This window comes from Neofelis nebulosa, chromosome 1, assembly GCF_028018385.1.
Source record: "Neofelis nebulosa isolate mNeoNeb1 chromosome 1, mNeoNeb1.pri, whole genome shotgun sequence".
Taxonomy (NCBI): domain Eukaryota; kingdom Metazoa; phylum Chordata; class Mammalia; order Carnivora; family Felidae; genus Neofelis; species Neofelis nebulosa.
In genome coordinates, this window is record NC_080782.1 from 122,890,553 (window position 1) to 122,905,933 (window position 15,381).

The window sequence follows — 15,381 nt, forward strand, 5'->3', positions numbered from 1 at the left end:
GGCTCCAGGCTCCGAGCCATCAGCCCAGAGCCTGACGCGGGGCTCGAACTCACGGACCACGAGATCGTGACCTGGCTGAAGTCGGACGCTTAACCGACTGCGCCACCCAGGCGCCCCAGGGTCCCTCTTTTATAGCACAACCAGTTAATGGGCAGAGCGCCCAGCCCTGACCACAATGAGCCCTTGGAATATCATCTCTATCAAAGGGGGATAAACACCTTTTGATAAATACCCTCTAATACCCTCTAACAAAGAGGCAGAGGTAAGTGGCTCTGGAGTGAGACCAGCTGGGTTTGATTCCTAGCTCTTTTACCTACTAACCAATTGGGGGCAATCCCTATGTCTCCTGATCTATGAAAAGGGGTAAAAATAACAACTAACTCTTCTGGTTTGGCTGAAGACTAACCAAGATTATGTAGGGCCTGAAACATGCTGTTATTTTTCAGGGCATAAATAAAAGCTCTCCAGTCCTTGCCCTAACCCTTCTCACGGGAGCCTCTCTGGTCTCCACACTAGACTGTGGTCTCCTGGAGGGCTGCAACTAGGGCCTGTGTGTCCTCCTATCCTTCACCAGCCGGTGCCCACAGAGTGGGGGCACTCAGCAGTTCTGTTGTTAGCAGGGGGTCAGGGGGCTTTGCAGGTATTCATTTCATAACAGCGACAGGAGTTGACTAGTGTCAACTATTCTGTGCCAAGTACTCTGCTAGATACTGCACGTGCATGATGGCTTTCACCTCAATGAGACAACCCAGTGAGGTATGGTATTTATCCTTACTTTATATATGAGGAAAGCAAGGCTCAGAGAAGGTAAAAGACTAACTCAAAGCCACACCAGCCATCACAGGTTAAAGCAGGGTGGCTAAGTGTATCTCAACATATACTGTAGAGAGAGTCACCACTACCACCATCAGGTTGGATCTTATCACTCTGAGGATAAAGGAGGAGGACAGAAGACAAAATGAGCCATGTTCTAGGAGGCTAAAAAGATGATTCCGGGACCAGATATCTATTGTTTCTCTTTTGGATTTCAAATTTTTATTTAAATTCTTGTTAGTTAACATATATGGTTAACATTAGTTTCAGGTGTAGAATTTAGGGATTCATCACTGACCTGTAACACCCAGTGGTCATCACAAGTATCCTCCTTAATACCCATCACCCACTTGGCCCATCCTCTGCGACCAGGTATCTTAGGTACAAGGTAGACAGAGGTTCACAGTATCAGAGCTATGGAACATCAGACAACACCCCAAGCCCAACTTCCTACTGTATACAAGAAGAAACGGGGTCTAGAGAAGTATTCTGGCTCTAGCTTAGCATCACCCTGAGAGCTTGTTAGAAATGGAGACTTGGAATCTGCATTTTAACAAGATTTCCCAGTGATTTTTAGGCACACTGAAGGTAGAAAAGCACAGGATCACTTATCCCATTGGGTTTTTGTGAGGCTCAAATGAGACAGTGCTTCATGAGTCCACAGGCACTTGGTAAGGGCTCACTCAGTGTTGGGTGCAGCGCTCACATCATCACCACCATACAGTGTGTGTTGTTACTTCTACTCTACATGCTCCCTGGGTGCAGCAAGGAAAACCAGGAATTTCCCGGACTCAGCCTGAGTTCACAAGGGCTCCTGCTGGAGTCCTCTGGCAGTGGGAGGGTTAAAGCCCCTGGAATTCCCAGCCAAGCCCCAGCCCAGCTGACAAGAGTTCTCCTCCCAGCCTCCCTTTACTCTACGCTAGACCCTGGGAGTGGGTAGAGAGGGTGACTAAAGCCGGAGAGGCTGACTAATCCTGGGACACTAACCAGGGATTGAGAAATAGACAGGAACTATTTTAAAAACCAGCCCAAGAGGGGGAAGGGCACAGGAGAAGGGAACAGAGAGAAAAGCCTTGGGTCTTTCTGCCTCCTCACTCCAATGCTCGGGTTTCTACAATCTCCATTTCAAGTCCCAAATCCCAGGATTTGAGGGCTTTGGGGTGTGTGTGAAAGGCTGGGTGGGAGGGAGCAGCTGCCCACTTCCTTCTCTCTTTCCCCAGACTGCTCCCCTCCCCCAGCCCTTTCATTCCATTGACTTTTTCAACGTTTTCCCTAATTAACTCCAGGATGGAGCCAAGCTCACCCTCCCCTTCAGCATACCCTCTTCCAGCCTGGGAATGAAGGGGTGGGGGAAGGGGCCTAGATTCTGCTTCAAAGAGCTAGGATTCCAGAGTGATTTAGGGGCCAAAGGGGAGACTTCAGAGGCGCCAGAGAGGGAGAGAGAGGGGGACACACACATACATACATACACATATACACATAACACACACACACACGCATGCACACGCATGTGTGTGCACGCAGAAATGGAGAGAACCAGGGAGAAGGGAGGTAGAAACAGAAGGGCACAAAGGGCTTGACTTGGTAACTGGAGGCAAAGCCCACCCACATCCCACCGGCATCCCAGATCTCTAAGGAGCACCCCAAGGAGGTGGAAATGACAAAGCCAGTTCTTGCCACCTCCCACCAGAAGCACAGGCCTGATGCTGGCCCAGGCTCTGTGGGGGACTTTGAGGTTGGGCTGGACCAGGAGAGAGAAGATGTGCAAATCCAGGGCATAACAGAAAAAGGCTGACACTAGAGTTCCTTCTGTTTAGCGCTGTCACTAAGAAAGCTGGGTGACCCTGGCAGAGGCCCTGCACAACTCAGGCCTCCATTTCCCCATCTGTAGGTCTGAGGGTGGAGATGGTGGATTGCAGCCTCTGACCTTCTGTAGAATCAATTCTTCATCGGTGCCTCCTTCTACCTCCCCCCAGCACACAGTGAGCAGGGACCAAGATCTTTTCCATTCTATAGAGAAACATTCTTTAAAAAGCAGCCAGAAAGGGGTGACTGGCTGGCTCAGTCAATAGAGCATGAAACTCTTGATCTCAGGGTTATGAGTCCAAGCCCCACGTTGGGTGTAGAGATTACTTAAAAATAAAATCTGGAGCACCTGATGGTGGCTCAGCTGAACTCTTAATTTCACCTTAGGTCAAGATCTCACGGTTTGTGGAATAAAGCCCCATGTGGGGCTCTGTGCTGACAGTGTGGAGCCTGCTGGAGATTCTCTCTCTCTCCCTCTTTCCCTCTCTCTCTGCCTCTCCCCTACTCATGCTCTCTCTCAAAATAAATAAATATTTAATAAACAAAAATAAAAATTAAAAATTAAAAAATTAAATCTTAGGAAAAAAAAAAAGGCATTAAGAAAGAACCTAGGCAAACTCTGGCCTAAAGGGTAAAGGTCACTGGCCTTCTCTCCAGCTCCTGGCCTCACAGCCTCCCTTCCCACCCCAGCTCAGGGCTGAGACAGCACCTCCAGACAGGGAGGCCTGGTCAAGCTAATCCAGAGTCAGTTGAACCACAAATCAGAACCTCCTTGAGAACACACTTCCCCCCAAGTGTTTATTTAAAGTGCCTCCCAAGTGTACTTACTTTCCTTCTTACTTACTTCCCCTCAGCAGCCCCTTAGCCAGGCTGGGCTGGACTCCAGGAACCTCTCTGGCTTCAGGGCAGAGAAGCGGGTGTGAAAGTGGGAGTAGAGCCTGACCCTGCCACTTCAACCCTCTGGATCATTCCCCAAGGCCCTAGCCTACACTCAGGTCAGATGCTGTGTGGGCCAGAGGGGTGGAGCCCTGACAAGGGAGGGGACCCTGGGGGGTTTTAGGCCATAAATACTGATTCCATTTCTGTTTCTTAAATCTGGATTTAGGCCAAAAGCCTCCTTCCTGCATGTAATGCTAAAACCCACAACAGTTAAATATACCTGTCTGCCTACTTCCCTCAAGAACCTGACTTGGTATCTCCTAGAGCCACCCACCTGCCTCTTTCATACTCAGTATCTGGCCCCTCCAGAAGTACAATCCCCTGCCCACCCCAGACCTGGGCCAGTTCTGTCCCGGAAGGCTTGCTGCCCTGGTCACTTTCCCCTTCCTCTCCCCCTTCACGTGAACTACCACAGGCCTGGCTTCACTTAACCTCACAGACATCTGGGAGAGGCATGCCAAATTTAACAAATAAAATGCAGAATACTCCCAATTAAATCTGAACTTCAGATAAACAATGAGCAGGTTTTTTTCTTTTTTAATATAGTATGTCCCAATACTCATGTTTGGGACCTACTTATGCTAAAATATTATTTGTTGTTCACGTGAAGTTAAAATTAACCAAGCTTCCTGTGTTTTATCTGGCACCTCTAGTCTGGGAGAATAAAGCAAAACAGTAAGAGGAGTTTAGCCTCTACACCTATTCAGCTAAAAGGGAAACGTAGGCTGCATCTAAAGGCAGACATGGTCACTGCAAAAGCAAACGCGTGAACTTGAGAGTCAGACTGGGTTAGAATCCCCAATCTGCATCTCAAAATGGGGACCTTGGAGCAAGGGATTTCTCAGTTTTCTCATCTGTCAGATGTAAGTAATCACAGACCTGCTTTGCAGAGCTGGTTAAGAGGATGAATTGATGTGAGGCCTAGCATGCACCCAGGACAGAACATAGGTATGATTTGAAAGTTACTGTTCTGATTTTACCGGGTTCTGTCCCAGCCCTCCACACGTGCTACAGGCCAGACAGAGGATTTCACTGCACTAAGTAAGCCCAGGGTCTAACGCCCTGACAGCCTTCATAGGAAGCCCAAGATGTGCTGCTCCTAAAACTAGTCCTTATGAACAGGCATTATTCTCAATCTGCCTTTTATGGATCAAACAAGATAAGAGGTAATCAATTTTGGCCACTACCTATTGTGCCTTACTCTGTCATCCCCATGCTAAGGCCTTGCATTGGGGCCTCACAACACCAGCAAGATCTGTTCTAGTTCTCATGTGATAGTCACTGAAAGTGAAGCCCAGAGGGGCTTCCTTGAGGACTCATGGCTAAGTGTGGGTGCTGAGATTTGAGTCCAGGTTGGTCTGCCTCCAAAGCTTGTGCTCTTAAGTACTAACATCATTCTGTTTTTCTGTTTGCCCTACTCAGGACCCTTCTGACTATTCAGGGACAAAAACCATTGGCTGAATCTCTGTTGCATGTGAAGTTCTGTTAGCCTTCTAGGAAAATCAAAATCCTGCTCTGGAGGTGGGGCAACAACAAAGGGAAGGGGTCTCACATATCCAAATGTGTTCTCTGTGCTGGGAGTATCCACGCCCACAACCATGGAGGGAAGGGCCTGTACGTCACAGGTCCAGTACTTTGTGCTTTGTGTTATCATCTCATTTAATCCTCACAACAACGCTTTGAGGCCACTGTCTCCATTTTCTTGGCTTAAGAAGCTGATATTTGTCAAGATTAAGCAAAATGATCAAATTCACAAAGATAATAAATGACAGAAGTAGGATCCGACCCATGCGGTCCCCTTCTGGAGCTGGACTTTTAACGTCACTCCCTCTATTCCCTCAATAAATCTTTCCTTTCTCACTCTTTTCTAGGCATCCCAGGAAGTCTGAACCTGTTTCTCAACCTGGGTTTTTGTCCAGGAATTATGAGTCCTCTCAGGGACTCCGAGAAAGATCCAGAGAAACCATGCAGGTTGATAGCCAGTCTTAAGGCAGATGGCTGTGGGATTCCCCCCAGAACCCCAGGTCCCTCATCCCCACACACACAGTGGCACAACTTACCACTGGCAGAGGCCAAGATCATGGCTTGAAGCATCTCTGTGTCAAACTGGTTGTTGGGCCAAGTGCCGGTTTCATCGCCATTTTGGGAGCTGAGGAGAGAGTGGGATGGTGAATACAGTCTCCCAGGCCAGCCTAGTTCACGCCTCTCCCGTCCTCTCCTAGAGCTCCCAGATCTAGTAACCTATATCTCCATCCCATGCCCAAAGATGGCCTGTAGGATTATAACATGTAATGTTTGCCAATACTTTGAAAAAAATCCCTTTGCCTAGCATACTTGCTTGCCTTGCACCATCTATAGAAATCAAACCTTTTCTGAGGCACTTCCCTAATTCCTCAAGCTCCCTCTCACAGCAAATCTGGTGTTCCCTAGACTGCCAGTTCCCAACTTCTACCTTGCTAAGATGAATAAAATTTGTCAGAGGGATTCCTAAGCAACTCCCCCCAGCGCAGCCCAGGTGCCTCCCCCAGGCAGCTCAGGTCGCATGGCTCCTGCTGCTATACCTGTCTACACCGTCTGTAGAAGATGGTGTCTGCGCCCCTCCTGCTGAAGTACCTAATTAAAACCTTTGGACACTCTAAGCATTGAGAAAAACACGAAGTGATTGATGATTGTTAAAAACACTAACTTATAAATGACCTGAAGAAATTCCAGCTCAACTCAGATTTTTCCCACAGTGAGTATTTCCATGTTTTTTGGAATTCTGAAATATATTATTTCTGTTTTTGAGGGAAGGAAGAGCCACCCTGACACACACACCATTAGGTGACCCTTGGCACCACCTGGAACACCAAAGTTCATCAATAAGTATTTCTTGCTTGAATGAATGGGGGGGGAAACACACGAAGAGAGTGAGGTTACCATAGGGAAGGATCTGGCACCAGGGTAAGGAGTGCAGGGCAGGCCTTGGAAGCATGAGAGGGAGACAGAGAGAGCAAGAGCATGATCATGTTGGTGTATTCTGTCATGGTGGGTGAGCACAGCCAAGAAATGCTTTACAATTTTTCCAAGTTCTGTCCCTGCTTACGGTTTCCCCTGATCTGGGATTCTCCATCCTCAGGTAGGTGGACTTAGTCTAAGGCTTGGCCAGAGTGCAGCTGCTCTATGTGTCCTCTATACCCTCACATCAGACAGGGTTGAAGGGAAAGGAGGAGCCTCATTTCTCTCTCAGAGTGACAACAGTTGGAATTCTGTGTCCATTTATTCAACCAACATTTACTGACCAATTACTGTGTGCCAGACAATGGGCAAGATACTGGGGTTATAGTTGTGAACGTGACTGACATAGTCTCTGTGATGCTCATGGTCTATATACTGAGAGGCTGACATTAAATAATCACACAATTATTTAATGGTAACTGTGACAAGTGCCATGGGGGCAAACAGCAGGGTGTATAAGGGAGTCTTGATTTAGTAAGGGCTAGGGAGCTCAATCAGTCCAAGGTTCCCTGAGGAAAAGGGAAATTAGAAGACAGGGAATTCACATCTGAATAAATTTCCAGCTAATCTGTAAGACAATTCCATATAAACAAAGGTAGGAGGAATGACAGAAAATCACCACCTTGTAACCACCAATCACTGGTGAATATTAAAATATTAAAACTGAAAGGTTGCTGCACAGTCTCAAATACCACACACAGAGTACTTATTAATCACAAATATTTTAAAATATATTTGTAATGGAGAGATCTGAAGATACCACTTTAACTAAGTGAACAAAGTGAGTATCCCTGATAGCTGAACAAAATGACATGTAATGATTCCTGACGTAATGCTGTGGGAGGTGTACAATGTCACCCAGTCAGTATTCCTACCAAAATCGTTGTTAACCTGATTTCACTGTGAGAAAATGATAAGCAAATCCAGATCATGGGACATTTTATTTATTTGTAAGTGTTTATTTTTGAGACAGAGGGAGAGAGGGACAGATAGATAGAGGAGGACAGAGGATTCAAAGTGGGTTTGGTGCTGACACCATGAGTTCATGACCTAAGTTGAAGTCAGATGCTCAACCAACTGAGCTACCCAGGAGCCCCAGATTGTGGGACATTTTAAAAGACAACTGGCTTGGACTCTAAAAAATGTCCATGTCATTAAAACAGACAGACAAAAAAACTAAGGAGACTGTTCTACATTAAAGGAGACGAAAGCAATAGGGCAAGCAAAGGTAATTCATGCTCCTTGATTGAATCCCAAATTGAAAAAAAAAAAACAAAAAACATCAGGGGTGCCTGACTGGCTCAGTTGGTAGACGATGCAACTCTTGATATTAGGATCATGAGTTCAAGCCCCACATTGGGTATAGAGCTTGCTTTAAAAAAAAAAAATACCAAACAAATTAAAAGGACATTTGGAGAACATTTATGAAAATCTGCCAGTGGACTACATGTTATTACACTACTGTTAAATTTCCCAAACGTGATCATTCTTGTATGGTTTGTATGAGAATGTTACTGTTATTAGGAGGTGTATACTAAAGTTTTTCAAATACTACAACGTCTGCAACTCTCAAATATTCAGAAAAAAAAGTGTAGTATGTGTGTGGAAAGAGAGAGAGAGAAAAAAATGCAAAATACAAACAACTGATTAATCTAGGTAAAAACAGTATGTCTGAGTTCATCACACTATTTCGACAAATGAACTTTTTGACAAACTTGAAACATCTCAAAGTAAAATGTTGAGAAGTAAAATGAAGTATCTAGGAGAAAGTATTGTGTTGTGGGAGAGAGCTTTCCAGGCAGAGTGAGGAATGTGCCCCAAGCCTCTGAGGCTGGGAAATGCTTGGCCAGTTCAGTGGACTAAGGGCAGCCAGTGTGGCTATCCCAAGGGGAGATGGTGTCAGGGGCTGAGGTTGTAAAATGGACACTAAAAACTTTGGTCTCATCCTAAGAGCTCTGAGAAGTCACTGAGGTGTTTAAAGGGAGGGGGGTGTCATGATGGGATTTAAGAATTTAAAGACTGCTTTTGCTCCTGGGAGAGGACTAAGGGTGAAGGGTCCCTCTAGGAGGACAGGAGCCCAGTGGTGCGGCCTCAGCCACCTCTGTCTCCGTGGGAATCCAGGGGTCTTTACTTGCAGTCCTGCTGTCACTGGACGTGCTGGAAGGCAGAGGCCTCAGGCAGATGGGCTCATGCCTAGAGGAGAAGCCTAACTGGGATAGAGTGGGGAGAACAGTTGTCATGGAGGGGAAGCAGAGAGAAGGGCTCCAGGGGAGACAAGAGGGTCAGATACCTGGTTAGGGGGATGCCCAGTGGAGACTGGGGAGTGGTGCTGAGGAAACAGAGGTGAGTGGAGGGGTAGGCCTGGAACCATAATGGGCTGGGCTATAAGGAGGATTCTTGGGCAATGGTTGAAGGCTGGAGGCTAAATGGATGGGCAGGTTGCCAGATCTTTGACTTCTTTCTGAACAATTTGCTGAGAGCTTCCTATTCTCTGGAAGAGAATATATTTATGTTCTTCCTATATATATATGTGTGTGTGTGTGTGTATGTGTGTGTGTGTATATATAGCCAGATTAAGCCTCAGAACCACCTGCAGGTAACTGTTATTATGATTATCCCTATTTTTCAGTAGATGAATCCAGGGCTCAGAGAGGTTAAGAGACTCCCAAATTCTCACAGCCAATAACTGGCAGAGCTATGGCCTGAAAGAGGCCTAATGTGAATCTGAAGCCTATGTTCTTATACATGACACCACACTGGACTTCAGCAGAGAGGCAGCAATGGGGATAGGAGACTCTTCCAGGATTTAGGAGATGTTGAACAATAAAAGTAGAGGGGATTGACTATCTCTAATTCACCATTTTCCAAGCATCCACTATGTGTCAGTGACTATAGTAAACCCTGAGATATAAAAGCTGATAGAGTTTTGCCGTAAGGAGTTTGTATTCTGGTGCACTGGATGGGTGTGTGAGGGAACATCCCAGAAGATGGGCTATGGAAGAATGCTCCCTGCAGCATGATCAAAAAAAAAAGAAAAGTCTGGGAAAGTCACCTCTAACAACAGCCTGGATTTAACTATGTTAAAATATAAACACGTATGAATTTTTTTAAGGTAGTAAAAGCCTGTCAGCCTTTTAAAATATACATTATATGTCCATATAAGGGGCTGTTATGCAACAATTAACTTTGAATTTGTTTTTTTTTTTTTTACTGACATGGGAAAATTGTGGTATACTGCAAAGAGAACAGATACAGGTGGATCTTCTGTTCCAGCTCTCTCTCTGCCCTGCCCCAACTCACACTCATGCTCTCTCAAAATAAACAAACATTAAGAAAATAATATAATAAAATACACATGTGAAAATATTAAAGAGCTTAAGAGATTTGAAACACTCAAATACAAAATGTGGGTCTTAATTTGGATAAGCATGCAAATGAATTACCAGAGAGAGACATATAACGGGAAGTGTCAATACAGACTAGATATTTGATGATACTAGTTTATTAATATTATATTACTTAGTATTAATATATTATTAGTTTATTGATATTATTGTTAATGCTTCTGTATGTAAAAGAATTGTCTGTTTAAGACCGTGAAGAGTCAGATGACATTATATGATGGCTGAGATTTGTTTCACAGTAATTCACGGGGGTAACAGGGTGGAGACTGAAGTGAAACAACGTAGGGCATTAGGTGAAGCTGAACGGTGGGATCATAGAGGTTCATTATACCGTTCTACTTTTGTACAAATTTGAAAATTTCATATTCAAAAAATTTTAATGGGGGTTTCTCTGGGTTGTGAAATTCGAGTCCTTTTTCTTTTAAAAATTTTTCTCTATTTCCCCATGCTTCTACAATGAACATGTATTATTTTATAAGCAAAAAAAACAAAAACAAAAAACCCAAAACTAAGTTGCTATTTGTCTGCTGAATGGCTGCCTCAAGGCAGCCTCCCTATCCCTGAGGGAGAGCAGGGATAGTGTTTCTCAGAGGAGGGGGATGGAAGGGTAGTGTGGAGCCATCAAAGGAGAACAGAGTGGAACCAGGACAAGCTAAATGGAGACTCTCACTGTGCAGAGACTGGGAACAGCTGCAGGGTGGAGCCTGTGTGTACTGTGTGAGAAGGGACAAGTGGCTTGCTGGGTTTGGAGCTTGAGATAACAGCTGTTGAGATAAGAAGCCAAAAAGATGACTTGAGACGGGACAGTGGCTGGGAGGAGGAGCACCTGGCAGGCAGGGACTTCAGAACATGTCTTTCCCCCTTTTGTCTGGGCAATGTGACCCAGTGCTGACTTGAACTTGAACTAGGTTCATCTCAACACTAACCCTGCTGTGCATGGTGTGCCAGTAGCCAAGATGGTGCAGTGGAGGGGAGTGGAGCAGAGAAGCAGTGGAGGGCTGGAGCCAGAGTTAGACTGGATAAATCTCCTTTCTTCATCCTTCCACTCAGATTTACTCATCATAACAACAGCAAAGACAAAGTACCCTGTCAGTCTGTTGATCTTGAGAGGCCTTACCACAAGGCCTGTGTGGAGGCTCTTCCCTCTCTCCTTGAGCTGGTTAATTTGAAACCCTTCAGATTTCAGCACAATCTCCTTTCCTCCTAGAGGTCCCCTTGCTCCCTTACCAGGGCAAATCCCTACTGTAGGCCCTCACCACCAGGTAGTGCACTTTATAGCACTTACAATAGCTGTGATCTTACATTTACTTTGGTATTTAGTTAATATTTGCTTTACTCAACACATGGTAAGCTCCTTATGGGCAGGGAGCAGGCCTATTTTGTCATCTCCTACCTCTAAAACACCACCTGGCCTACAGTAGGTGCTTACTAACTATGGAATAAATGAAGGAGAAAAGGTATAGTTGTTGGATTGGACCCTTAATGTTTATTTCACCTGGGCCATTTTGGAACTACATCAGAAATGTCTGTCCATCCCCCTCAACTTAACTAAGGAAGGGAACCTTCCCTTACATCTCCCCAAGAGCTCCTATATTTCAGGCCACCAAGTCTTTCATTTGATGACAAAGGACTTGAGGCAGGGGTACGGTGCTCAACCCAGAGGGGACAACAGAAGCAATCTGTGGGACTTCTAGGTTCAGCACTGAATTCTGCTTCAGGGCCAGTATACAGTCTGCAGCAGAGGTGGGTAAAGGGGACACAATTTGCCCAGTACCTCTCATCACCTCAGCTCAAATGTCACTTCTTCTTGGAGGCTTTCTCTACCCTTCCCCCCACGATTACACTCATATGACCCTCTTTTTCTGAGAACTTGCTATGATTTCTAACTAGACATTTTTTAGTGCAATTTGTTGTCTCACCTGCTAGCCTGGAAGTCTATGAGCTCAAAGATCATGTCTGCTTGTTCATTCTTACAGGACAGTGTTTAGAACATGGCCTGGTTCATAGTAGATGCCCAATAAGTAGGTGATGCGTGAATGAATACATGAATAAACATATGAATGACCTAATGGATAAGCTATACAGAAAGGCTGGCAAGGCCACTGGAGAAAAAGGAGACAGATGGGGTCAAGGGAGGGGCAAAGACAGTCCAAACCAACTGTTTTTCTGCCTTCTGAAGGCCTTCTAGGAAGCATCTTGAGTTCCTCATACATGTGCAGGACTGCACATGCCAAGGAGGTGGAGTCTCTACCTCCCTGGCATGTGCTGAGGTCTCCTGGATTCTTGTGGCAGTGAACACTCACCAACTATAACATGTGGGAAAATGTGGGCAGCAAGTGCCTGACCATCAAGGAGGCAGAGGAAGGTGACCTAAGCTCTACCCTCTCTCTCTCCTGGGTTCCTTGGACTCCTCTAGGCTCCTGACTTCTAACAGGGAGAACTGGCCCAAAGCCCACCCCACTTCCCTCAGACCAACTAAAGATCTTTCTGCTTTTTCCTTCCCCACCACCCGCAGGAGGTTCCTGTCTCAGCAGGAATTCATACTCAACTGAAATGAACAGCTGGGACAGCCTGGATAGAGGAGTATGTGGTGGTGAGCACTGATCAAAGACTCTGTATGTGAGGGACAGGGGCAGGGAGAGAGTTGTGGGCGGGAGGTGAGGGGATGTGTGTGCTGGCTTGCCCACAAGTACAAAAAAATGAGAGACAGAGACAAAGAGTAGGAGACAGGATAAAAGGGAAACAGAGAGAAACAAAGAGTAACAGGAAGAGATTCAGCAATGCAGACACAGACTACACACTTAGAAATACAGAAACAGACACACACAAAGACAAGGAAAAAGACATAGGCTGAGAACAAAGAGGAAAGCAGAAATAGCAAGAGGTTGAGAAACCAAGAGACTAGAGACAGAGGAACATAAGGACACTAGGAAAGAGGAAAAGAAAAGAGTTCAAGGAAAGAGACTGGGAGGCAGAAACAGACAGAAAAGAAACAGAGACTGAGACTAAGGAAGAGTCATATTTATTCATTAATTCCACATTTATTGAGCACCCAAGATGGCAGGTGCAGTGCAAGGCACAGATCAGGGCAAGTAGACACAAACGGCAGGGACCAAGATGCAGCAATAAAGACAGAAACTAAGAGACAGAAAGAGTGTGAGAGTCAAAGACCACAAACTGAGATAAGAGACTGAGGGAAGGCCAAAGCAGTAAGAAAGAGTGGCAGAGAAAAGGCCTGCAGGTAGGGAGGGCAGGACCAGTTTCAGGACCTAGGCAGCCTGGAGTGGGGCGGGAGGAGGGAGACCTGTCCCAGGAGCTCCCTCCTCAGCCCAGCCTCCAGCAGTGCAGTCTCCACTTCCAACAGCTGACCCACCTCCCCCACCTCTCCTGGGCTCTTCCCCGTGGACTCTGGAGGAGGTTCTGACTGCCAACTGTGCCTCGCCCGTCTCCTGTCCCCTGGTTCTCTGCCTGAACCCCAGCCCAATCTGGAACAGGGGGACTTAGGAATTAGATGGGTTCCACCCAGAGACCACCTCAGGACCAGGAGATAGGAAAAGATTCACCTGGTGAGAAGGGAGGGGCTGAGGTGTGAAATGAGCTTTCAAAATAGAGTAGAAGCCTTTTCCTTCTGGGCTCTGTGTACCAGCCCCCAATACACCAAAGCCTCCCTGAAATCCGGAACTGAGGGAAGAAGCCATTTGTAGCAAATGCTGAGCCCTCCCCCATCTCCTCCCACGTCATCACTGAGAAAATGCCGCAGAGAAGAGGGTGGGCTGGAGAAGCAGTCACCTACCCGCTGGTGCCAGGTCTCTGGGCCTGAGAGAATCGCCAGTCCGTGTTGGGCGGGGCTTGCTGTGGAGAAAACAGAGGGAAAGGGGCTGAGTACTCACAAAAAGAATGTCACCACAGTCTGGGGATGGGCAAGGAAGGAAAGAGGGGAATGGACACAGAGTAAGAGGAGGGAGGGAAAGACTAATCTCCAAAGACAAACCGAACCCCAGGTCTCAGAGGTCTGAGGCAGAAAGAAAATAACACCCATCTGTACATAGTGAGCAAACCCAGATTCCTCTGCTGAAGAAATAGCCCATTCCTCCCTGCCCACAGACTCAGAAATTCGGAGCTGAGATTCAAGGGCTGAAAGTGTCTCCTGTGGAACCAGAGGGAGGGGTGCAGAAAAGGCCCTCAAAGGTGGCAGAGGAGATTTTAGATGAGAATTTCACCAGCCTCTAGAAAGAATTTATTTAGCTCCTCAGCTGGGAACAAAAGCATCCTTGCAGCAAGATGGCTGCTGCTCCGGGTAACCCTTTTTGCGCCAGGTTGTGCTGTAATATATTCAGAGGGACGCCTCCTCCAGGCCTTTGGCTCTCAAGAATCCCTTCCCACAGCTAAACACATTATTAACTTAGGAGTCATGCCAGACTGATCCTTTGCAGGGCATCCAAGCCCCAAGACACCCCTCACCCCCAGAACTCTGCCAGACAATGGCTGTGACTAAGGAGGAGAGAACAAGGCTGCTCTGTCTGGGACAGAGAAAACTGCTGGGATGGAGCCCAGCAGAGACCTAGCTCCCACAGCCTCCAAAGCCTCTAAGGAGAGCCAGCTAAGTCTCCAGGGCTCCTAAGGGGCTGATCTGTAGCCATGTCCCACCTGGGTGAAGGTGTGGGACTTTGGCCGGCCACTTCACTCCTGAGTCCCTTCCACCCTTTCGAGAGGGTGTATTATCCCATCACACATGGAGCACTCCTAGAGCCATCTCCTTACCCCTTCTGGGCTGTGCTGATAAGAGACTCTCACTCTCACTTCCAGAAGCAGAGGAGAAGTGTGAGCATCTCTGATTACACGGGGGAGAAGACAGACCCAAGTCTGTCAAGTACCTCACTCTAAGGCCCACAGGTGTCAGTGATATGAGCAGAACCCAGAAAGTTAGCATCCCAGGTACAACACAAGTCACCAGCACCAGTACAGATCACCAGCCTGGGGAAAGGCAATGGGATGCCTACTCATCAGCCACTGTATTCTTAGACACAGGACAATCTATGTATGATCCATGCAAGAACCATGAATCATGCAAGAACCATGACAGACTGGAGGAGAGTCACTGGGCAAAACTCACAACTTACACAAAGATGGCGGGTCCAAAGTGTGTTCAGTGAGGGCTACTCAGGAACAAGGAGCCCCAGAAGACTTTTCTCTAACATATAAAGCCCTAAAAGGGAAAGAATCCCATCTATGCCCCATCCAAGCAGATGCAAACTGCCCTCCCATCTTCCAGCTTTGTGAAAACACAAATTCTGGAATTAGACCCAAGTTAGATCTTTCTCTACCACTTACCCAGTGAAATTGCATGTCACTTGACCTCTGTAAAATTCAGTTACAAGGTGGGGAAGCTAGTATCTACCCAACAAAATTCTTGGGAAGAACA

General features: G+C 46.6%; 1 protein-coding gene across 26 annotated transcripts in view; it reads right to left on the reverse strand.

Moving 5' to 3' along the window:
* The window catches only part of LOC131514100 (protocadherin gamma-C4), a 177,151-nt gene that overhangs the window by 2,191 nt on the left and 159,579 nt on the right, over positions 1-15,381 (reverse strand). For 24 of the 26 annotated variants that reach the window (XM_058733885.1, XM_058733815.1, XM_058733702.1 and 21 more), the window contains 2 exons: positions 13,753-13,811; positions 5,619-5,707 (listed from right to left, as the gene is read on the reverse strand). In XM_058733885.1, coding sequence (XP_058589868.1) covers positions 5,619-5,707; positions 13,753-13,811 — 148 coding nt within the window. Of the gene's footprint in view, positions 1-5,618; positions 5,708-13,752; positions 13,812-14,017; positions 14,063-14,183; positions 14,244-15,381 lie in introns of those variants that run through there. The other 2 variants (XM_058733890.1, XM_058733907.1) reach the window with 2 other exon arrangements.